We start from the raw sequence: 26,584 nt of genomic DNA, 5'->3' as shown, positions 1-26,584 counted from the left end.
GGTGGACCTGGCAACCCTAGGCTGGCAAGATATAGAAGGTGAACATGGCAACAGACTGTTTTCAGTATTTTTGTCCTGTCAACTTTCCCATTGGGGGAGGGACCATCTTACATTGACTAGTGTTGTGCAGCTGATGGCTTTGGGTGTAGCATCTAGTACAGTGTTTCTTAACCTCAACAACTTTAAGATGTGTGGACTTCAAATCCCAGAATTCCCCAGACAGCATGTTCCCCAGTGTTGAGAAACACTGATCTAGTATATCAGCAAATTTTACTTGGGGAAGGGTGGCATCACACAAATTCATTCATTATTTGAGGCAGTCTCCAGAAGCACAAAATTTGAGAACCACTGAATTACGTGATCTTGCATAGGATCAAAACATCAACACATGCACTAATGACATCTTGGAGCTAGACCGACAGGTAAGAGAAATTGTGGTAAGGATTAACATCTCTATAGAAATACAGCTCCAAGTCTCCCTATAAAGGATATTTCTCTTATTGTGTGTCTTCTCATTTAAACAATAAGCAAATATCTTGATCCAAATGATAATTATTTACTACTGAATTTTCCAATGGGAAATTGCTTTATAGAAAAACACCCTAAAAGCAAAAAAGAAAAAACAAATACCAATACTGATCTCCAAAATAGTACTTTTAATAATATTAAAAGCAGCATTTTCTCCTAAGCAAGATAGAGTTCTTTGCAAGTAGAACTAATTTTTTTAAAACTCTTTAATACACCAGTTCCCATGGTAACTTAAGATGAACAGATTGTTCATGGATGAAAAGAATTTCTGTTAAATATCTTTTTACATTCCAAGACAAGAACTATTTTGCAAAGTCTTATGGTATATTTTTATCTAGACTATCATGAATAAATGCCCCAAATATCTGCTCTATATCTCAGATGGATATCTGTTCATCAATATTTACATTATAAAAAATTAAATACTTCAGTTTTGAAATCTAGAGATCTTTCCTGTCCATATGCATACAACTATCATAATTACAACCACAAAACAGAGCATTTAACAGCAAAGGTGTCTGTCGTGAGGGGTGTCAAAAAGTCGTCACAACCACGATTGAAGCCCCACCCCTTCCTATGTGTGTCACACATGCAACACATATAAAAAAGAGTAGGGATGGTCATGGCCATCATCTTGACTTTTCTGAACCCCTTACCTCCACCCATGGATACTCCTATCTAATAGTAGAAATTGGGTGGAATAGCTACCAACCAAAAGTCAGTGCAGTGACTTGATGCACATTATGACAAGCTAAACACATGAAAAGTTAGGAATCGGCCCCAGTACCCAACAAAGGGTGGTATTCTAAAAACAAACAAATCTCAGTCCAAGCCTGAAACCTCTGTTTTCTTTCTTTGCTTTGGGGCTCTTGAGTTTCCAAGTTCTGAAATCAATATTTTTACACACATGTATACATATGAAATATTGCTGGAAGAGCTTGACTAGTTTTGGGTACTCAGTTTATGATTGTTTGTTTATGTATGTATTAAACCTTAGCCATATGGAATAATATTGATCAGTCTTCCATTACATCGATAAAAGAATTCATAAATTGAAAACAAATGAATATCAGCAATCCAAGATTGTAAATATGGGAACGTTCTGTTTTTCCAATACTGAAGAATTATCTTTTTTTGCTGCCCCCTATATCCTCAATTAACCCATAATTCTTCACAGAGCGGTAAGTTCAAAGATTTTGCTGTATATTCAAAAATATATTTACATCTTTAAACGATAATGATCATAATGTGTTATTAACAAACTTCTGTGCAGCTTCTTGGAAGATATTGCTTTTACATAGTAAGAGAAATGTTCCTTGTTCCATTTCTCCGTTATCTTATTTTTGCTAAATATTTTGATATTAATATAACTATGTTTTGCATTTCTATACAAAAATTATTTTTCATATTTCATGATGGAAGAGACAATGCACTAATGTTTCTTTTGCATATATGTTTTTAAGGGGAAATAGATTTTAATCAGCAATGTAAGTTTTCTGGCAAACAACATGAAAGTATTTGTGGAAGTCCATCATTTCCTTTGATTTCAGTTATTTACTGACTTGTTCCCTAGTAGCCTATGACTCATTTTAATAATTCAACACTTAGAATTTCTATGAGAACAAATGATAATTCTTGAATGGAGGAAATGTGTATATGTCAGTGCTAAGAATGAAATGTTCTATTCTATGCTTGCCCAGTCTGGGCATTCCAGATGACTTGGGCAATGGTTCTCTTTATGATAACCATACTTGTTGGGAGAGGATATAGGCTGTAGTCCCACATATGTAACAGGCACCAGATTGGGGAACATAGTTTTATTCCTTTACAGATTTCAACTATTAGCTACTAGGAGTTTACATGAACTAGTCATGTAAGAGAATTCTGGCATGACTAAATCCGTTTGAATCAGATTTTTATTGCCATATACATTCATGCATACATTATATTCAGTTCCCATGAACGTTATATTTATGAAGGCAGTTCTTAACCTGCAAACACACAACAGCCTTGTTATTTATGTAAATCTACTTAATTAGATATGGATGAGGATGCTGATGCGAGATTGTGAGAAAGTTGAGGAACAAGTTTAAAGATTATCCCAGAAATGTTAACTCCGCGCAGGTGCTGAGAGATCTGCAAATAGCACATCAGAGAGACTCTATCGTACTTAACTCAATATAATAGAGGTTGCAAATTTTCAAAGATTCTGTATTTATCCTAAGATAGGTTAAATTCCCTTACTGAAATCTGTGTTATTTTTACTTCCTTAGGCCTGCTCACACACACACACACACATCCTGGGACACATAGGCCCTGAAGTATATTGTCATTTGAAATCTATCAGCTCAAATAAACAGTATTTCCTCATTTTATGTTTTACTAATAGTAAACCAGGGGTAGGGAATCAGATACTTTCCAGATGTTTTAGACTTCAACTGCTATCAGCCCCGCAAACATTGCCAAGGGCAAGAAAATGCAGCAGTTATACTCCAAAACATCTTGAAGATACCATTCAGGTGACAAGCAGTTGTGATTGCAAGTAGACCTGAACACAAAGTATATGCAGTAATATCTGAAGCTCCTTTTAAAATGTTAAATGCTGCTATAGTATTTAAGGGCAGTTGCAATGGGAGAACCATTGGGAAAAGGCTGTTTAAATATTTCCTCAGCTGTTTGGTCCCCAGTTCATATTCTGTTCAGAAGCAGTTTCTTTTCCTCTAAGCTTAGTGCATACAAAAAGCAAAAACCTCTTCAGCACTACATCTAGGAGCAGAAGCAATAGATAGAATTAAGACAGTTTTCTACTCCTTCATCACAACTGGAAGTTGCTTTTCCTGTTTAAAAAAAGAATGACTAGAGTAATACTGTGTAAATTTTTACTGTGTAACATATAGTTTCAATCTAAGGATACAGTCCCAAACAGAATTATAAAACAAAATAAATGAGATCCATTTCCCAAGTAACATAGTTAGATTTATTCTTTTATTAGATTTATATACTGCCTTTCATTCAGGACCCCAAGATGTGTATCCTATGCTGCCACCCCATATTATTCCCACAACAACCAGTCTGTGAAATAGATTGGGCTGAGAGAGAGCGGCTGGCCCAAAATCATATTGTAAGTAGTCCATTTCTCATTTCTGACTTAAACACACATTCCAAACAGCATGGATATTTAATCAGTTCTTTTTTAACAAAATACAACAACCTGTTATCTTCTGGGCACTAACAGAAACTGAATTGTTCTATGACATCTGTTGTTCTGTGATAAAGTTCAGCACAGGTGGCTTCCCATATGTTAGTTCAGTTTTTTTTATATATATATTTACTGCATATAAAGCTGTAGGCTCCAGAATGGTTTATGAGTAACCTAGAAGAAGTCATTCAATTCTAATGCAAAATATGACTGGGCATTTTATCACTTGATTTGCACTTTGTACTAAATTGTAGTTTGGTTTAGCCTACTCCATAAACACATCTCTTGTAAACTGTGGTTTATGGCTTAGCATGTGTAATTCCAGGCAACTGGTTTATTCAGTGAGCCACAACTCACCAAATCATGAATAAACCCAGCCACTGTCTTTCAGCTTACTGTGTGATGTATTACTATAACAATACTATAACAATGCAGTACATAAGTGTTAATACTTAAACAGTTAAATGTCTTCTTACTTAATAGCACACTCCTAGGGCAAAATCGAAGTTGGGTAAGTGGGAGCAGCACATACAACAGATCTTTCTTTTCTTGCCTTCTGCTGGATCATCTTGAAAGCCCAAATTTTACATGAGATAGGGTGCAACATTCCTTCTCTAAAACTCATTTAGTAGCACAAAACAGTCCCATATCAAAGACTTAAGAAAATATTAAAATCCACTTCCAGGAGAGGCATGGCAAACTGAAGAAGTCTCCACAAAAGTGGAGCTGATGACCACAGCAAAGACCAAACAACCAGTGAGTAGACCAGTTCTTTGGAACCTCACCAAATAAGTAAAGGATGGGAGATTGCCCACATGTGCTCCAGACAGCTGCTCCTTGCAAGGAGACCACAGGACAGTGGTTTTCCATGGGTTTGAGTGCAGGGAGATGAAGGGACTAGCCATCTTGCTTGCAACCACGGTGGAGCCTTTTAAAAGGATACTTCGTTTGCAAGCCTCACTTTCTAATCACTTTCAGAAATTGCCAATTAACCAACTTAAAGCTATTAGAGACCTTCAGAACATCAAGTATGAAAAGTCACTGGGTGAGTTTAACTTCAACTCTGAACAAAAGAAAAATTAATTACAAGCTTAAGAACTTCAAGAATTTGAAATAAACAGCAAAAAGCTAAATAAGATTTTGATCTAAGAAAGTTACAAATTGATTAAGGGTCCAGTTAAATTTAGAATAATGGCTTTTACTATAAGATTTTGGAATTAATTATAGAAAATAAATAGCTTCTCATGGGAACCAGAGTTATTTTGGCTATCTTGGTTCAAACAAAGATAAGCGACATTATGATTTTAGAAACTGGACACTAGAGGGGACTAAAGATTCTAGGTAAAAGAAAAAAAACACAAGCCTGTTCTTGATGTCAGTTAATACTGGGACTTACAAAATAATGCAAAATGTCATAACACGGAAAATATTAGATGAGATCTTTGAAGAATGAAGCCAGAAATTAATAGCTACAATATCAACAGTATAAGTAATGTCTCATTCTATGGATAGATTATGTCCAAAAGATGTCAATGAGGGAATGACAGATTTGGAGCAAATTTCATCTGACAAGACAGAGAAAGTATTGAAAGCGGAACTACAAATGACAGGCCAAGAGAGTGATTTGGAAAAGGACACTTTATTGGATATACCAAAAAAAAAAAACCTGGCTGAAGTTTTAAAAATTAGAGGGGAAATATAAATGACAAACCAAGAGAATGATCTGGAGAGGTTTTCTTATTGGATCTACAAAGAGGCTTGTTAAATACTTGAAGAAATTTGTGGTTGGGATAAAAAAGAATTGAAGAGAAATCAAGTCTACCTTAGGCATGAAAAATGGGCTGGGTGACTTTGGGCCAGTCACTCTCTCTCAGCCCAACTCAACTCACAGGGTTGCTGTTGTGGAGAAAATAGGAGGAGGAAGGAGTATTGGTATGTTTGCCATCTTGAGTTGTGTGTGTGTTTGTGTGTGTATAAAGGCAGGATAAAAATAAAGTATTTTTTTTGAATGAACTAAAGATTAAGACTGTTAGAAGTAAAGGGAAGGAATACAAAGTTGGTTTATTTGATCAAGATTAAAATAAGACATTTATCTGCAAAGTTCTGGCAAACCTTTATGGGCTTTTTGCAGACACCAGGATTGAAAAGTTGATGTTTTATGGATTTGCTTATAGATAAAGAATGGGATATCACTTTTTATTCTTTCTTACTCTTCTTTCTTAAGTTTAGTTTGATTTGGTTTTTACTATTGTAATAAAAATCCTTAATAAAAATTATATACTAAAAAAAAGGGAAAATATTAAATCCAGTCTTTGCCTCATGCCAACAAGGTAGTAAGGTAGGCACAAAGGGAACCTACTTCAAGAGAGCATTACATATACCAGATACTCCTACCAAGAAGACTCTTTGTCTTTCACTGAACTATGATTTATCTCCCCATAGTAACATTGTCTGGAACTTCTGCTTTTCTGCAGAGCCTTTAACCCTTCCTTATAAATCTGAAAAATCTAGGAAGATTGTGTGGTAGGAGAGGGTATGATTGCTAGTGATAACCCTATTGAGTAGATTCATGGAGCCCCATATCTCCTGCAGTTGTAAAAGAACGGATTGCTACTCTAAATAATACAAAGGTGATTGACAAACATCTCTGCAGTGTAAAGTAATGTAGCACATAGAAGACTGGCATGTCAAAGAACACTGGCCTGTCTTACTATCCACATATTTTAGAGCCTCTGGAAAACAAATTAACTTGTGGTTCTTATTTTTTAGGAGTGTGCTTCAAAGAGATGCACATCCTATGAATTAGTTTTAATCTGGAAAATTTGAAAGGGACCTCAAGTGGTCAGTAAGTGGTCAGTAATCAAAATTAATGGTCCACACTGCAAGTTAAGAACCATTTTTGGCTAATATAGTGCATGCTTAACATATGGATACCTCCAGCTTCAAAGGACTGTCAAAGAGTTCTGCAAAATATTTGCCAGCTGTCAACTCCTTAGTTGCACACAGTTGCCTGGAAACTAACCCCCTTGGCCCCATCTTTCTGACAGGCACTTTATTTCCTTCCAGATACACATGACATGCTGATATCTAGATACACATCTTTTCTTTACTTGATATTCTCAGCAGAGAAATGCTTGAACCACTTTACAGTTTGAAGATTGCATGGGTAATACAAAAAATATTCAGTGTTATTCAGTGAAGCATAAATTCTGCCACAGTCACGTATTCTCAGGCATCAAAGACATATTTTAAGAGAATTTTTTTTAGCTCTTAAAAAGCTCCCCCCCGCCCCCGCATTTTGGTTTAGCTTAATCATGCAAAGGACCAGACTGAGGAGTGGCTTCGACAGATGCAGAATGTGGTGTTACAATTTATAATGGCTATTTTATTTCATTATTTGCCAATTTCATAGTATTGTTCCCTCAATCAATCAGCATATAAACCTTTTGCTGGTACAAAGATACGCACATACAACGTAGCAAAAGCATCTGAGTGCAGCTGCCAACTTGTTCTCTGAATCTATAGATCTTTGAGCAATTCTAGCCAGCTTTCCAAATGCAGTTAATCTACTCAGAAAATTATAACAGACAATTCTACTCTGTAAAGTGACAATGAGATCCCATTCTTTTCAGCTTTATAATTTGCAGCTCTGTGAAAAGATAACAGTGCAGTGTAACTGGCTGCACATTTTCTGGTTCATCTGATTTAGTAATGGATTTGTAACTGACAAAATGGATCAAAGCTCAACAATTTACTACATTGGGAAGAAAAACACCACCACCGCCAAAATCACTGAAAACTGTGTCCACAACTATGTCATTGTAGTGACAGCACTATAACTGTTTTGCCCCTATAAAAGTTCTGTTGGTAAGCTCTCCTATGATGTCCTTTTCAAAATGTGAAATTCATAAGAAGAGAGGAGAATGCTATTATAAAGTTTTTACTGAGTGAAGGGGGATTTATCTCTATTTTTTTTTTTAAAAATCCAAAATCAAACTATGTTTCTGTAATGTCTACAGGCTGCTCATGACAAAATGCTCATCCTTATTCTGAAGCTATGAAAGAGTCCCATGAGGCTGGAGAAGGAAGTATTCTTTCACCTCTACTTTCTTCTGATGAAAATCAAACCCTTCCTCTTGGGGGTTTCTTTTAATCTGTACAAAAATTAGAATCCATACTTTATCCCCGACTGAAGGATAAATTGAGAAAGAAGAAAGATTATCAGAAAAGAAGTGTACATTTCCAGATTCCTGCATTCTCACTTAGGCCATCTAAACCAGACTGCTCAGCTTCTGTGTAGCCATTTGTAAAACAAAACAAAATACCTCCTGGTTAAAGCTCAATTTGGTGTAATTTCTAATTCTGAGTTGCATTCTAAGGGGGCCTATTGTAACAGTTTGGCTTTGTTAAAAGCTGTTTTAACAGATCACAGAACGTATGTTTTGGATGGGGAGATTATATTCTTTCTGGGGAGATTAATCTTCACTATGTCTAAAATGCATTGCCAAGAAATAACATTATGCATTTGCAGAGAATCGCTTTTATGTAAGAGGTATGGAATATGTTTTTTTCCTTTGCAGTAAAAAAAAAGGGTTAATATGTTTGCAGTCCTTGACTTTAAAAATGGTCACTTTTGCTAATGCTGTGATGCAGCTGTATAGAGTAAACCTAAAACACATTAAAGAGAAAGCAGGATGCGGCCTGAGTCCTTTGAGGCATTTCACGTGGTCTAAATGCCTTAACGCTGGCAACCCTTTTCAGCTGAGGATTGCATTCCCTATGGGTTAAACAACTGAGGGGCTCAAGACAGATGGGGCTGCAACAAGTGAGCGAGTGAAGCCAGAACAGAAAGTGGGTGGAAACTCCATTCTTTTTCTGCCTCGCCTTATATTCTCTTAGTTCTCTTCTAGCTGTGAAGCTGTAAGGAATGAACAAACCATTCATGTCAAAAGTTGCCTTCTTATCTAACAAGACAGGTTGTTGAAATAGGTTGCTTACCCCTGTATTGGATGGTAAGACTGAACACATACCCCCATTTCAAGAGATATGCCCCAAATGTATTTACAGTCTTGCTACTGATGTAAGTTTCCTAAATGAAGATAAGGTCCAGCATATGTAATCAAAAGCCAATAGGCCAACTGACCACAAGTCTAGGTTTCGAAATGACAATGAATGTTATGTTCCATTAATATAGCTCATTATTTCATGAAGGTAGGAACTGGACACAGCTATAGCAACCTTATGTTCTCACTCTATTATTGCAATGTTTGAAAACAAAATTACAGTCTGAAGTTTTAGCTGCACATTTGAGCTTAATATAAATTCTTTCTTGGCCCCTCGAATACGTTTCCACTGCCTTCAGCATATTACCTTCCTTCTCAGATAATGTTACAAGTTTTTACTTCACCTTTCAGCTCATTTACTAATCCCTTGGAGAGCCATGGTTGCTCTTTGGATTCCTTGTTATATTCAGCTAGAATCAGCTGACATTTTTTCCTCGTAGCTGAAGGAAGTTTTAAGGGGAAATCTGTGGTGTGCAATTTGTTCCATGTTTTCTTCTAGCTAAATAAATAAATTACAGATTTTTCATTCATTCAAAACCTATTTGACAAAGATGAGAATGGAACAAAAATACTTGTGTGCTCACTTGGGCAAATAACATTCAAACTATCCTCCTAGCTGTCCTTTCAAATTGTCTTCTAGCTGTGTTTGACTGATCTTCAAATGACTAAGCAAGGATAGATCTGGTTTGTACTTGGGTGGGAAAGCACCTCCAAATCTTAAGACTCTAGGCTAGGCTGAAAAAAACATACTAGAAGCAGCAGGAAGCTATTTCCATATTGTTGCCAAGAAACCTACATCCAGACATCAAGAATTAAGCTTAGCTGGACACTGCCTTTATCTTACCAGCCTTTGTGTATCACATTAATGTTGGTCTAATATAAAAAGAATTTCTTAGACTAAGATATTGTCAACAAAGTATGTAAAAGTTATCTGAATGTGGGAGACACACACACACACACACTAACATCTAGTCACAACTGTCTATTCAGTATTTTGAACCAAGGTCAACCTATTATTTATTTATTTAAATTTGTTATGGCTGCCCACTCCAGTAGACTCTGGGCAGCTTACAAATCTAAACAAGCAGTTAAAACAGTTAAAAAATATGAAACAATACAGACAGCCTGGACTAAAAACAGCCATAGCAATAGCAATAAAACACATCATGGGCCTCATCAACATATTTAGCCCAGGCCTGGGAAAAAAGCCAGGTCCTGAGGGCATGCCAGAAACACAGAAGAGTGGGTGCCATCCATATCTCTGGGGGGATGCTGTTCCAGAGGGTGGGGGCAGCAACACAGAAAGCACATTTCTGTAATGCCACAAGATGACAACATTTAACTGAAGGGACCTGTAGCGAACCCACTCTGCCTGAACCTACTGGTTGGGCAGAAACAATCAGATGTTTATGGCCCTCTTGGCCACAACTGCTATTTGCTCTTCGAGCAGTAGCTGTGAGTCAAGGAGGATCCCCAAATTATGCACCAATCTTGAATGGGGAAGTGCTATCCCAACCAAGACCAATGTTGAAAATGTCCCTGACCCAGGGGGTCCAAACAAGCATAGCCAACTCAGTCTTGACAAGACAGCCAAAGTCAAAATCAAAAGTATTATTAAAATCTTTCTAGATGAAGTCCATACAAATGCGAATATTTCACATTAAACTAACTGCTACTGGAAGCGGGTCAAGATAATTTTCAATTAGCTGTGAACAAGGGTGACAACCTGCTACAAAATGTTGTGTGCAGAGTGTTGCTGTTCAGTCCAGTCATAAAGCCAATCCCTTTTCTAGGATATTCCATGCCATTTCCCCTCCTCTCAGGCTGTGTTCACACCACACATTGAACCATAAACTAGCCAACTTTATTTTAGATGAATGTATTGCTTTTGTTTTCAGTATGGTTCAATGTGTTGTGCAAACTAAGAAAATTGGTTAAAACAAGTAATCCTTGATTAGATTATGAGTACCATAGGAAAAAGTGTTGTAGGAACACAACCTTTCTCCCTCTCTTGCTCACATACACATACTTGTTCTATATTTGTATTAAGCTAAGGCTTATTTCACTATTTTTATTAACCATAATTGGCAAGATTCACTCAATACATTAAGCCAAATCAAACAAATCACATTATGGCTTAGACTTCTCCTACCTGGGTGTCCTCCAGAACTGTGGATTTCAATGTCCAGAAGTACTCAGTCCACATGATCATTGCTGAGAATTCTGTAAACTGAAATCTACATATCTGGAAAATGCCCAGTTATCTTAACGTGATACATAAATCCAATCACACATTTAGTCAGCATTCTATGGCCACTGAGCTTCATTTAGCTGTTTGGGGGAAGGGGAAGACATTTCATTTTGCCTCCTTTGGTTTTTCTCTCATAGGAAGTAGACTTTTTAATAAAATATTCAGTATTCAAAATATGAAGTGCAGAGTGCTATTGTTCAATGTCCCAGTCAGCCTGCTTTCTCAGTCTCTTGTAGGTTGGTTCTGCCATTTTGGCTAAAGTACTCATGCTAACTAAGTTAGGAAAATGAAGAGTTAGGGTGATCTAAATATGAATTAAAATACAATCCTATGCATAACAATAGCTGAGTTAACTGGGACAAATACCAGATAAGTGAAAATAAAGTTAAAACCTAATGAGACCATATTCAAGGCTTTACGGTTTGTTTCTTGATTGCATAAATGCGAACTTTTATTTTGAAAATTCACAATCACATAAAAAATTGATAGAATATTTTTTTTCTTCCGGGTACCAAAACCACGTGTGAATTTCTTTCTAGAATGTACAGAAGCCTGCAACAGAAAACAGCATAAAGAACACAAAAAGAAATCACTGAAAAGCATAAGACATGCTCAGAATAAGAAAAAAAATGGGATAAAGAGACAGATTTTAAAATGAGGCGGAAGTCCTTTGAATACACATTTGTTGCATCAGATTTCAGACAGAGAAGCTGTCTTATTATGGCATTCAGAAAGGAACAGAAACCCTCATAATGAGCTCTGCCCCTGCCTATCAATTCCCTTGCTTGCTCAAAAACCAAAATATGTATAATGCAAACCCAAGGATTTTTCCATCATTACCTGATCTTCAAAGTCAAATTCATTATCAGGAATCTCTCCTGGGTCCACAATGAGACTAAGGTCAACTTCACATGGACCTAAAATAAGAAAAGGAATTTCTGAAATAAAATAGACAGGTTTCCTTTTATATGCCATGATACAATCTCATAATTAATGGAAAAGGTCTAAATAGTTCTGAATATTTTTATGTGGCAGTCATTTTAACCTAAACAAGAGATCACTCATATTTAAGGCAAACAATGTTTTTGTTTTGAATCCTAATGGCTATTTTAGTTTCCTAACATAAGGATGTATCTGTTACTAATTTATCTAAAAATAAGTCTTATTGAACTCACAGAATTAACTCTGAATAAACACATACATTATTCAAGACCTAGCTGTCAGGAGAAGGCTGTAAAGCTGAGAAAGTTGGAAGGAAAGAGAAGAGGATGACCAGCAGCAAAGGGAATGGACTCAGTTAAGTGGCAATGAGTGCACGGTTGGAAGCCTTGAAGGACCAGGTTAGGGACAGATCATCATGGAGAAAATCTGTCTGTGTGGTCACTAAGAGTAGATACTGGTTTGATGGCCCATAATCCATCCATCCATCAAACACAATCAGAATTGTACTCTGAATACTGGAATATTACACATGCTTACCAGTGAGTAAATCTCACTGAGTAAAATGGGACTTCATTTCTGTGTATCAACTTTTCTACTTTTCTTTCTTGTGTAAAACAAAAAGCAAAAACAAAACAACATTGCAGAACTCTCACAAATTTATGTGGAAGGATGCAAAATAGCAATCATATCAAAATACTGTATAACAAACATATTGTAACTTTTGGTTTTCAAATGTTCACTGTTTTAGCAGGGTGATAACAAAATGGAATTGTTTTTTCCAGCATTATTATATCCCTTGAGATGCTCAGATTTAAAAGGAGAAATTGCAACAGCCATGAGCTAAAGGGTCTATGTTTTATTTAAAAAATAGAAGTATTTTTTTTAAAAAGTACCAGAATAATTTCCTCATTTTTGCATATTTGTTTGGAACTAGAAAACTTTCAATTTGCATTTTTGCTTAAGTTATTTTTTTCTCTTTGCTGAGGGTCTGAATATTTCAGTGACTTATCTTTTGAACAGAGAGAAATAGTGTGTGGGGGTAAAATAAATATATGGGTATTAGAATGCATATATTCTAATGTACAGAAGGAACAAATTGCTGCCTCTGAGTCCTAGAAATCTGATTTGTTGAATATCACAGTTACATTATGAGGAATTTAATTACTTTGCAACATAGCTCTTTTCTATAAGCTTAGCTTGTTTAACAGTTGATTTCTTACATGGTTGATATTAAAGCTGAGATAGGGAACTGGATTTGAATTAGAGACGGGATCCTGTTCCTCACTTACCCTGAGGACTGGATAATGTTAGAAGGAAATGTTCAATAAATCCAGCCTTCTGATATTGTTACATACAGAAGAAAACAGTGAATGCTTGCACTGAGCGGTCCATCTGATGCATGCTTCCCCCACCATGAAAGACATAGTCCAGATAAATTGCAAGTGTCACTTCCCAATTAGTACATTAGAAGGGAAGGTTGAGGCAAAGAGGAATCTTGTTGGGGTATTTGGCAGAAGTGCAAACAGGATCAGCTTCTTCCAGCATCACCCATGTTCTGCCTTTTTTTCTTGAAAAAAGAAGAGAAAGAGAAGAGCTGATCCACCCAGTGCTGCTGCAGAAGGTCAACAAGAGGATCTTCTACCAGCTTCCAGCTGTCCTGGAAGAAGAGGGACCAGGGACAGAAGTGGAGAGGAGTGGCCAGTAATTGGGGGTGCCAGTGAGAAAAGGCTTCACTTAAGTTTCAGCAGACCAGATGGCCAGCCTAGCATGCCAGATGAAGGTCAGGGACCAGCGATTATCCATTCCTGTATTAAAGGATATTACAAACTATACTAGATAATCTATACTACTGATGAAAGATCCCTACAGAAATTTCAACATATGCCTAGAAGTGTGAATTCTTGCTATTAGAAAAAAAGAGCTTCCAATAAAACTGCTTAAATTAATACATTAATTCTGAATCCTGTTTACTCCCAGACTTGTTTTGACAAAACCCCAATAACCTGCCAGAGGAAGAGAGAAAGGAGATAAAGATTAGAATTCAGTTCTGGTTTTGAAGTCAATACAGATTTTCTGAAAGATACCTAATGCTTATATAATGTTACATTACTCGGTGCTTGCACCTTTCACATTTTTATCCGTAATATGCCTTGCACAGTATTGGAAAACGGTATTAAAAAGATCAAACTCATAAAAATATCTACTAGATTATTCCTTAGCCCTTATCTTAATTGTTTCACTAGAGAAAGAGGACAGAGATATCATTTAAGTACTGGAGTTTAAAACGGAATTGCAAGTCATGACTTTGTGCCTTCAAACCCTACCTAGCCAAATGCTTTCATCACACTTCATCTGGCACTCTGCTTACCCAGTGGCCATATTGTTGAAAGCTACTAGAAAAATGTCTCTGAATTCAGGAAAAGTATGTATACAGCAGCTATAAGTTTAGTATCCATTGTTGCATGCCAAGTTGTGACCCCTCTCCTCAATCCAATATCCATTGTCTATTGGCAGAAATTCTATTTTGGAGCTATTTTGAAGGTTTCTCCTTCATACTATGTCTGAAAGGAAGCTATGTTTTTCGTGCATACTAACCTAAGAGTGTGTCCATTCAGAAGAGGCATTTTTTCATATATATATATACATAGGATAGCAATATGCATTTCATAACCAAAATATGCTTTGCATGACTCTCTGCCTATGTGAAAAGGAGAGAAAGAGAATTTTTCAGGTCCTCCTTCTTTTGATTTAGATGGCCACATTGCCACAATTTGGACATCTCAAAAAGCTGGCCATTTAATTTTCTATAAAATTTAAAATAATTGGGTCCCTCTGAAGTCATCTCAGGTTTCATGTGTGCCATAGCTTCCAGTCCCTGATGACTGATCTACAAAATGCTCCACATGTCAGAAAAGTATGGAAAGTACAGTTAGTAGAGCGCTTTGTCATTTTAGCCTTCCCATTGACCATAGCAGGGTACTAATTGTGTTACTTAAGACAAAAAGGTCTCACTGAAAATTTTGTTCTACAGAAGTAAAGTCTGTACCAGTCAATGCATTCATAGCTTAAGGACTAAGGGCAGTGTTTGTCAACCTTGGCAACTTGAAGACCTGTGGACTTCAACTTCTGGAATTCCCCAGCCAGCCATGCTGGCTGGGGAATTCCAGGAGTTGAAGTCCACAGGTCTTCAAGTTGCCAAGGTTGACAAACACTGACTAAGGTAAGAAAATGCCACCCATTTTCAATGGTGAGTATTGTTTTCCAGGTTGGGGATCCTTCTCAGGTTGCTTACTTTCCTCTCAAGCAGCTGCATTTACTGAAATAATTAGTTCCTTAAAAAAGAAGAGGGCAGGCATGAAAACAGACCACTTGAAAAAGAATCACTCTAAGGTTTATGGTGAATCATCTGAATCATTTCTTTCTTTCCTGCTGCTTGGATCCTTCTGTTCTTCCCCTATCTAAGGAACCATTACCAGCAGCAAGCTTGCTCTAGCCTGCTGCTATAGGTCATTCCTGGGGCTGCAGAATGCTTGGAGTTAGTTCTCCATGCTGCAGAATGCTTGCCATCCAAGATTATGCCAATATAAATACTGTAGATAGTTGGTTCAGAATTTCTGCATGAAAAAGGGACTCCTTGAGGCTACTTCGGAGAAAGGGGTGGAGGCTTCCATTCAGCCTTTCTTGATCAGAAGTTTATAATCTGTGGGCTACCTCCGGTCTATAAACTAGAGCTTCCCTATCTCTGCCATAAAGTCTTGCTGTTTTAAGTCCCAGTTCTTTTAATTGCAGCACAAAGCTCTGTCAAGGATCTATACTGCATGCTTTCTCAGGCAAAGAACATTCCCATGTTTAAGACTTTCTCCACCTTTATCTGGTGGCAGAAACTTCATCTCCATAGCTTTGCAAACTGCTGCTCTTTATGAGTTTAGCCCAGAGAGCCTCAGTGGGCAGCAATGTGTCCATGGATATCTCTCTTACTAAGTGCCAGGTCCCCTGCTCTACTTTTCTCTTTAGTTTTTAAAATATCATTAGAGTTTGTGGCAGAGGAAAAAAATCTCATAAATTTTCTTCTGATAATATGGTGAGTGTGACTAGACACAATCCTAGGGCAGCCACTATTTAGAAATTAGGGCTGACTAGTAACAGCTGTGTCCATGTAGAAGTTGAAAGCTTCTTGCATGTAAAGTCCCATCAGATGCACTGTGGGATAAGAAAAACTCTGTATGACAGTCCAACCTTATGCACCACAAACTTTACAATTAAAGTTGTAATATCTTGCTATATCTTGCCCTTACTGCAAAGCTTGCTCAGAAATGGCAACTCTTGCTTGACTGAAAAAATAAACTTATGCAATATATATACCAATAGGAACTTTATTTTCTTTGAATCTGAGCATGGCAAAGGAAAAAGAAGGGAGATAGATGAAGAAATATAGACTGGTAAGATTGGTGCATTGAACTGATGGGATGTTGGCATGTTTCTTGCTACATGCTGGCTGTATTGTTGGGACACGATAGAGGCTACTGCAACCCTCACCACACTATGCCGTCACCACTTAGGACGTGGTGAGAAAATGGCTGCTACCATTTGGTAAGCGGGCATCTAGCAGAGGAAGCTATGGAGCCACCATTTGGAGACTGGGAGAATTAGCAGAGGTGGAAGAGAATTACTGTTTGCATCTGTTGATTGTTTTGGTACACAGTCTGCAAGTTTGGCAAGGCTGGCTAGAGACTGGCTTGGCTTCTGGACGTTGCTGCAGCTGCTTCTGTTGTTGCTGGGGCTGGTGGCCATGGATATGTGACCAGTTAATCTGATACTTGCCATGGGTACTTGTAAGGACTTGCCAGTAAGGAAGATCAGTTGAAAGAAAAGTTAACTATTCTTTAGATTAGGGACAGATAATAGATCTGGAGGTCCCTCCCAGAGTACGAGAGTGCAGGGGAAAGGGCACCTTGAACCACAGACTTGGGAGTGAGATCAAGGGACTGGGAAGTTCCAGGGAAATGATGGTTTAGGATTGCTAATGGAAAGTGAGAGCAGAGTAGCTTGACCACTGCTGGCTCTTCAGGCTCTTCAGCAGCTGAGACTCCAAGGTCAGGGAGGAAAAGTGATGTTCTCTCAGATCAGGAGTTCTAAGTTACATTTGAGACCATCTTCTTCAAACAGAATCTGTCTGCCCTGTGACTTTAAGCTGAGAAGGGATGCTTCAGATTCCCTCCTCTGTGAAGTGAGAGGGGTGGAAACCTGGAACCACTCATTAAAGACAGTATGACCTCACACTAACTTCAGGAAGTCTTCCAAGATGTTTTTTTTCTCCTGCTCAGTGTTTGAAATATAGTAGGTATTCATTCAATTCCCTTATCTTTTTTCCTTCAGTGTTAATTTACATTATTTTTAATTAGTTTTTATGAGGATCTCTGGCTTGGAGGTGGGAGTTTTATTGGGTTATGTGCTATTTTATCTGTTTTAATTTGATGAAAAACACCTGGGGTCTAGTAATTGAGAGTAGTTTATAAATAAGTAAATGAATAATAACTACAGTTTTGCCTACTGGATATACTATCCAAAATTATTAACTGATAGACTCCAACCTGAGTGGATCAGGATACAAAGACTGGCTTAAGAGGGTACCTAATTTAGTCAATTTTTCCAAAGGAGCTGAGATGACCACACAACAGGTGATTGCCAATGTAATGATTGAGTTAGCATGAACTTGCTAATGAGATATCACCATTAAGGGAAGAGAAACCTCATGTGTAAGCTATAAAGAGTACTGAATTTAGTTCTCCTTGTACAGGAGAAGGCTTCTGGCTTAACCTCATGTGTTAAGATAGCTTGGATTCTAATAATTCAACCCAATTATCTAGCCTTCAGTCTTCCTACATAGATCAGGTCCTGTAAGATCCTGCTGCATTACCCTGAGAACTTTAGGCAACTGTATAGGAGGACAATATTTAGGTATTAGAGATTTTATTTTTTATAAATAATATAATTTTAAATTTTTATAAATATTTATAAATTTTAAAATTTTATAAACAACTCAAGGCTGCAAACGTACCTAATACTCCTTCCTCCTCCTATTTTCCCCACAACAACAACCCTGTGTGGTGAGTTGGGCTGAGAGAGAGAGAGACTGGCCCAAGGTCAATAAACCGGCTTTCATGCCTAAGGTGGGACTAGAACTCTTAGTCTCCTGGTTTCTAGCCTGGTAACTTAACCACCAGACCAGACTGGCTCTTAGAGATATTATTTTTCTTTCTAGAGGCCTTTAGTGGTGCCTACTGAACTTCAGCTGGTATCCATTTGAAGCTGTGTTTCAAACATAACGGCTAAGGTTCTCGCTGGTGGCATTGTTTGGCTGATATTCCCATTGCTACCATTTCTGTTTCTACTTCTCTTCAAATACAGTAATGACAAAGGGAGGCTTGGCTGAGTGGAGGTTTCACAAAATCCTTTTTCTAGTTCACTAGATGTTCCTCCTGACGCTACTATGGCGATGCTTCTATGAGGTGATAAGTTCTCAATTTCTATCATTACATTCCTATTTCTAAATCTTTTCCCTGTCCAGCAATATTCCCCTGCTAATATCCTGCTGCTTTTGCTATAGTTGCTATAGGTTTTGCTACTATAAAATTAAAAGCACACTAAGGGGGTTATGACAACAAATCATATGGGAAGTGCAGGCTGTACTTTGGTTCTGTTGATAACATTTAAAGAAAGGCTTGTTATGCCTTGTTTGTCATTGTGAGGTAATCTTTAAGATAAAGACTTTTTCTTCATACATCATTTTATGATCTGATAAAATCCACAGAAACAGTTCAAAAAGTTTTGTATTATTTACAAGTACAGCATGCTGAGAAGTTCAATTTAAGGGGAGAGTAAACAATTTCTTGTTAAGTAAACAACTGGTTAACAACAGGCTTCAGGAAGATAAAATTGAATCTTGTTTTTGCTTTTAGTTATTTCTACTATAAAAAAAAATGCCTCAAGTCCCTGAAGTACAGAATTTCAAGACAAGTTGTTGCTCTTAGCAACAGGTAGGAAGCAACCATGCATACAAATATATTGCTGCCCACAAAGGCTGAAAATTGTACTCTAGGTTTTGCTTCTTTTTCTAACCATTACTGGAATGTAAGTTGAAGAGACTCTTACAATCCAGTCTTATACTTGCCTATCAGAAATAAATCCCACTGAATCCAGCACTTCTTATTCCCATGAAGATGAAAGACTTACAGGTATAGACCAATGTGTGAATGTTATATTTGTTTGGTAATAGGAGTTTGGATCTGACTGGAAACACTGCAAAAACAATCAACACTCTTTAGCTGATAAAGAGAACGTTTGGTTAAAATACTGGTATTCTTCCAACTCACGGACATTTGCAGGAATTTTCCCATGAAGCTGCAAATGCACAGTACAGGATGTGATTATACTTTGTGCTTGCAACGTCTGCTTCTATAACACCCATGTGCATTTTTCTCATAGATATGTTATTGCTTTTTTTTTTTTGGCAACACCCTCTTTTTCATAACTTTAATGATGTCACTTGATGTATCCAGAAAGGGGTCCTATGTTTCTAGAATAGGAACAGAGGATACTGCCTTTATACTGAAGCAGATCCTTGTCCATCTAACTCAGTATACTGGATAGCATCAACTCACCAGAGTTAAATCACAAATTATGTTATGTTGTAATTATAACAATCACTTGCAGCAGATTGTGTCATCTGCATTAGAGCAGCCTTAAGCAAATGATATAAATCCATCAGAACTGTTTAATCTGTGTAATGACATCACAAGAGGGAAATAAAGTAAGCAAGAGAAATGCACCCTTGCTTAATGTTTACAAACATTTGATTGTTCATCTATACACTGGAAACCTTTCCAATCTTTAAACAAATCCCAGCTCTTACTACAATCAGTTGCAACCCCTATTACAGTTCCCTAAATAAGTAAATGCAGAAAACGGCCCAAGGGAACTGATGATGTTGCTGGACAGCTTATAACCTTGCAGAACCTATTCTGCTGTTTGCAGCCAAGATGGATTTTATTGGCATGGACTGGCAGAGTAACTGTTTATAATCATTAGAAGGTCAGAATAATGCCTCTTAAAAAAAAGCTTTGAATTAGAAATATTACAAATTCTTGTGGTTGCTCATCTTTTTTATTTTGGGGTAGACATCTGGGTGCCCAATCAGTTATACTAAAACTCTGAATTTCTGTACTGTTTTTTTAGGCAAGAACAATCACTTCCCATTAGGGAAGATTTTTAAAAAGGCTTTTCCTCTGCAGTCTGTCAGGCATTGCTATGAGTGCTCCTTCATTGGCTGAAAACACTGAAAAGCAGGAACAAAACATTCTTACAAAATGGGCAGGCTGGCAGAATGATTGCATGTATTGCTTGAGAGAGACTCATTTTGTTTTGTTTTTAATGAACCCTGAGAATTGGGCAAGAATGGTTTTTCAGGGAGCAAATGCCACTTTTCTCCCTTGCGGACATTGATGGCTTTCCTCTCTCAGCCTATTGTGTGAGCAAAGGGGTTGAGAGACCCTTCAAAAGATATTTCTTGAGTAACTAGGAGCTGAATGGGTTCTAGACTTAGACCGAAGCAAACGACCCTTGCCTCTGCATCTTTTCATAGAGTTGTAAAATCTTACCCTAATATGCAAATGTATTGCTTATTCATTGACTTGATTTCGATTTCTAGGCTGCCTTTCTGTTCAGAAAGAACATGCATGGGGACTTACAGGTTAAAACAAGCTGGTGCAGAATAAAAAAAATTAAAAGGTAAAAATCAGAAATGAAATAACTTCCCTTTAAAAACCCAGTTAAGCTTTTCTATTAAGTTATTTATTTATGCTTGAAATAAAAAAAGAGCTCAGGCAGTTTTATTCAAAGTGATGAAACCATATACCATCCACATTCTACACATTTAAATTTTGTTACTCTGAAAGGAAGAAAATAAATATGAAGGGATGACTCATGATGAAAGAACATGGGCTACCTGCACATCCTCAAATCCTACAAAGAAATAATTCACGCTACAAAATTACTTGACGGTTGCTTATGGATCGTAATGTGTGACGATCACTGATATATAAAACTATTGTGTAATATTACTACACATTATAGTCACTATATATTTTATAAAATGTACTCTTTATAGTATATTAACTTTCACTTAGAAACTTTAAATCGTATGTGAAATAGCCAGAAACACGATATGTAGTATTCTGTACATGAAATAAATACAAAATGATACATGTGGAATTACTCCAAGTGTATATTACAGATAGTTTTCATTTAGCGACTACAATTGGGACCGGAAACTCAGTCGTTAAGTGAAGTGGTTGCTAAATGAAACCATGACTGTGCCATGATCTTATTTCAGCATCCCTTTGTTTTACATACCTGCAGAGGTCATAGACGTAAGGATTGGTCATAAAGTTACTTTTTCATCATCATCGTAACTGTGGACAGTTGCTAAATGAGGCAGTCACTAAACAAGGATTACCTGTATTCACTTGGTTAGAAATATTTTTTTAATACATTATCATCTTTAGGATTTAAAACTATGCAATTTTATACAAGCAAAGCTAGGCCTGTTTTTCACATGCAATACAAAATTTATCAACTCACTTGGCACTGGTTCTTGAGTGGGAAATAGTTTGTTGTCAACAGCCAGGCTTATGTTACGGAACACCTCTTCCTCATCTTTGTCAGCATCCAACTAGTAACAAAACAGAAGACAATCAGACATCTGGAAAGAAGACAGAATAGCAAAACAAGCACAATAGATACAGCCAGGAAAAATGTATGTCATGCAAAATCCAGCAGCCATCTTGCAAGATGTCTCCACTGCCAGAGGGAGGTGGGAGAGGGTGTTCCCCTGTATTAGTCCCCCATTATGGAATGCTCTCCTCAGGGAGGTGTGCTTGGCTACTTACTCTCCCAGTATTTAGGAGAATGGCAAAAACACATGCATGTCTCTTGCCAAGTTTTTACTGACTTTAATAATCGTTTTAATGTTACTTTTAATTGTATCAGTTCTGCTATGTTTTATTTTGTATTTTAATTGCCATAAAGTGCCTTGAGTGTTTATATAAGCAAAATGGTGGGAGTCCAGATTTAATTACTAAATAAGTAAATAAGTCCAAAGAACAAGTAGATGTTTGTGTATTTATTTCTAGGGGAAAATAAAATGTGTACAGAAAGCTATGAATCTCAAAAACAAAATGAACCCAGTACAAGAAAAACTGTATTTCATGGTGGCATGCATGATTATAGTTCCTGTAATTAATGGCTGTGAAATATTCCAAAAATCTGTCCTTTCAAAGTTGTGATAGCATTTTTAATGAACTGAAAAATTCTTGTGAATATTGTATATCAAATCTGATTCAAACTGATAGTCTTGTTTCTTTGCTTTTATCACTCCTTCATTAGCCTTCTTAGCTAAAGCCACAGTCACATCTCATATCAAAAGTTCTGTACATTAAACAGACAAGAAGTATTTTCTACAGATTTAATAAACTGGGGCACATCACATCAGATTATAAATTTATCTGCACATTCTTGGTTCAAAATCAGTAGGATAAGAGCCAGCACAGCACACTGGGCTTATGAGTAGAATGTAGGATTGTGTTGGCTCAATTTGTACTGATTATAGGGTGGGGTTTTTTCCCTGGGGCTTTTGAAACAGCCTTGACTCCTGGCCACTACATGTGATTTTCTTGGCAATATTTTTCAAAAATGATTGATTAACCCAAAGTCACTCATCTGGCTTTGTGCCTAAGGCTAGTATCCTGGTTTCTAAATCAGTGCCTTAAGCACTACACCAAACTAGTGCTCACAGATGACACTACATGTAAAATGTAATTATACTCTGATGATGAGATAGCACATTTGCTTTTCTAACAAATGTGCACTTATTGATGCAAATATAAAAATACTTCTGCTCACAGCACCCAAACATATCTATCACTCGTTACTTACCTACTCACCATAATGATAACATATTCTCATTCTGTGTACACAACCTAACCAAATAAAATATTCTATAGGAATAAGTCTCTATTGACTGTTGTTGTTTATTTGTTTAGTCACCTCCGACTCTTCATGACTTCACGGAGCAGCCCATGCCAGAGCTTCCTGTCAGTCGTCAACACCCTCAGCTCCCCCAGGGACAAGTACGTCACCTCTAGAATATCATCCATCCACCTTGCCCTTGGTCGGCCCCTCTTCCTTTTGCCCTCCACTCTCCCCAGGATCAGCATCTTCTCCAGGGTGTCCTGTCTTCTCATTATGTGGCCAGAGTATTTCAGTTTTGCCTTTAATATCATTCCCTCAAGTGAGCAGTCTGGCTTGATTTCCTGGAGGATGGACTGGTTTGATCTTCTTGCAGTCCAAGGCACTCTCAGAATTTTCCTCCAACACCACAGTTCAAAAGCATCGATCTTCCTTCTCTCAGCCTTCCTTATGGTCCAGCTCTCGCAGCCATATGTTACTACAGGGAACACCATTGCTTTAACTATGCGCACCTTTGTTGTCAGTGTGATGTCTCTGCTCTTAACTATTTTATCAAGGTTTGTCATTGCTCTTCTCCCAAGGATTAAGCGTCTTCTGATTTCCTGACTGCAGTCAGCATCTGCAGTAATCTTCACACCTAGAAATACGAAGTCTTTCACTGCTTCTACATTTTCTCCCTCTATTTGCCAGTTATCAATCAAGCTGGTTGCCATAATCTTGGTTTTTTTGAGGTTTAGCTGCAAGCCAGCTTTTGCACTTTCTTCTTTCACCTTCATCATAAGGCTCCTCAGTTCCTCTCCGCTTTCAGCCATCAAAGTGGTATCATCTGCATATCTGAGATTGTCAATGTTTCTTCCAGTGATTTTAACTCCAGCCTTGGATTCCTCAAGCCCAGCATGTCGCATGATGTGTTCTGCGTACAAGTTGAATAGGTAGGGTGAGAGTATACAGCCCTGCCGTACTCCTTTCCCAATCTTAAACCAGTCCGTTGTTCCATGGTCTGTTCTTACTGTTGCTACTTGGTCGTTATGGTAAAATTTGAAGCAAGCATGCTGAGCAAAATATGATCCTTGTATTTTAAATCATGAAAGAGACACTGGGAAACACACACCAGTTTCTAAAATGAACATCTCAGTTTACTGAACAGTACTCCTTTAATACCTGTGAATGCAGTGCCAAAGTTTTATACTTACCCAATCATAAATAAATGGATATATTATCAAAAACCTGACTATTAAATGTCTTGGGGCAATATCAAAAAAGAGGGTAAAATACATTTCTATTTTTAAACTTCTCACATTTACATTTTAATGACAAGAGCTAATTTTAATTATTAAAAGGAAAGTCTGCTTTCAATATTCCTTCCCCAATCTCCAAAATCTCTATTACAATAACACAGATACACCATAAACAGGTTATTCTTTTAACCTGTAGCAACACTAAACAAAAATAGCCTTCCTAGACCCTTCACATAAAACTAGGTGTTCTGTGTTGCTTAGCTGAAAGTAAATCTCAGTAAGAGTTAGGCACACTAACATGAATAAACTTCAGAATAGATAAGTTTATTTTATTTATTTGTCAAATTTACCGCCGCCCATCTCCCCCCTAAGGAGGGACTCTGGGCGGTTATCAATGATTTCACCACTAGCATCACAATCAAATGCTTTCTATTTCAAAGATAATTAGAATAAGAAAGATCCGATTACATATGCCAACAGGAAACATCTGGACATAAAAAATAGACTAAAGACACAACAAGAATTGCTTAATAAAGGAAGAAATCTACCATGGCTAATGTTTTTGTAAAGAACTGGGAATTTTTTTTAAAAAAGTATTCATTACTATGCATAACGTAAGGGCAACATCAATATATAAATACTTAGAAGCAAGTTGTATTGAACGTAGGATTTCTGGTTTAGAGATGTGTAAGTCAGCAGCAATCTGGTCTGTGCCAGTATAGGAAGTCAGGCATAGAACTAGATAATACTGCTTCAGCTGATTATGCCATTGATTAATGAAAAATTGTTGCACTGCTTTTTCCAAACTAGCACCTGAGTGAAACCTACTCCTATGTACATTTAAAAAAAAAACTTTCTGAGAAAAATTGCCATGTTTAATTGGAAGTTCATTCACTGTGAGGTTAAACTGTGACTAATGAGAAGGTCTGCAGTGTGATGAGCGGATGACTAATTAGTAGGATGTATAAATTGAAGGAGGGCTATACTGACAACGTAGCTTATGACTGCATTTTAATTGCTTTTTTAATGTAATGACAGTTCTGCCAAATTATTCTGAATTATTCTGTATACACACACACTTTTCACCTCTCACAATTCCTAGCTTCAAAGTATGCTGTTTTTTAAAGTATGCCTGGCATATATCTTCTTTCCACCACTGTTAATCACTTAATACTAAAGTTGTTCTATACTAAAGTTGTTCTTTCCCTTAACCAGGAAGCATAGTACAAGTAAAGGGCATATGTAAGAGATTTTGGACAGGGATGTCTAATGTCAAGATTATCACCCCACCCAGTATGCAACAATATCACTAATTACCTTGTTCTCTGTTACAGATGATAACACCCATCCCATCATCTCCATTCTGTTGCAGCACTAGCTACAGCACCAATAGCCACAGGCAGGTCCTCCCCACCCACTGTTGTCATCCATTGCTCTGTCTGTGCTGTTCAAGTTTTTTACTCTGCCCTTACAACCTAGCTTTGTTTTTTTTTTCCAGTCAACAAAAACAAACCTTCACAGACCCCAAAATCTCTCCTCTTCCTTTTACTCCTCTTTCTGCCCTCTATTTTAAACTCCAGACATCTTAACTCATCTGCCTGAACTCATTCATCTTTTCCCATCACGTTGGTGATGCTCTTAGCCAGGTTAATGTAATGGGGGGGGGGGGAAATTGGAGCCCAGGCTGATGGATACTGGAACCACCAAAAGCTCCTTCAAGCCAGATAAGCTCTATTTAGAAATGTGCAAACAATTTTGGTTCAGCCTGTGATTTACATTGCTTTTATTTATTTTTGTATCTTATTTTAACTTACATTTTACTTTTTATTCTGCATGAGTTAATTTCTTCCATTTCAAAATCTGACTGCTAATTTTCCCAACTAAAGTAATTAGAATTTGCTATTCCCCCACATCAAAAATAATTTGTACCCTTTCGTGCTTTATGCTACTGTATCAATGAAACCTTTAATTTTAAGAGAGTACCTGGATAAGTTAACCAATTGTTAATGTTTAAAGACTCCTTAATGTATATGCCTCAGGAACTCATTTTGAATTCAAGTCATGTTCCTGAGGAAATTTTTTAACAATAAATTCTGCCTCAAGGCAGTCTATCTCCATGCAAAACATATTCCTCTGCCAACAGGCTTTGTTCTTTTAAGCATGTTAATGCAATCTTCTGATATGAACTGTTACTTGTGGAAAACTTGCACATGTTGAATTATAATAGCAAAATCTAACTTTCAAGTAAAGTTCTTTTAGATAAGCACTTACATAGTTTCTAATCTAAAATCGCATGCATTACATACAATATTTTAAAATCAAACTATAATACATTTTT

General features: G+C 37.1%; 1 protein-coding gene across 1 annotated transcript in view; it reads right to left on the bottom strand.

Moving 5' to 3' along the window:
* AK5 (adenylate kinase 5) overlaps positions 1-26,584 on the bottom strand; it is a 115,651-nt gene that overhangs the window by 29,808 nt on the left and 59,259 nt on the right. Inside the window, exons 7-8 of the mRNA XM_063298142.1 lie at positions 21,623-21,713; positions 11,882-11,958 (exon numbers count right to left, since the gene is read on the bottom strand). Of these exons, the coding sequence (XP_063154212.1) occupies positions 11,882-11,958; positions 21,623-21,713 (168 nt within the window). The remainder of the gene's footprint in view (positions 1-11,881; positions 11,959-21,622; positions 21,714-26,584) is intronic.

Source organism: Candoia aspera, chromosome 3, assembly GCF_035149785.1.
Source record: "Candoia aspera isolate rCanAsp1 chromosome 3, rCanAsp1.hap2, whole genome shotgun sequence".
Classification (NCBI taxonomy): Eukaryota; Metazoa; Chordata; class Lepidosauria; order Squamata; family Boidae; genus Candoia; species Candoia aspera.
Note: the sequence above shows the minus strand (reverse complement) of the source record. Positions and strands in the feature narration are given on the sequence as shown.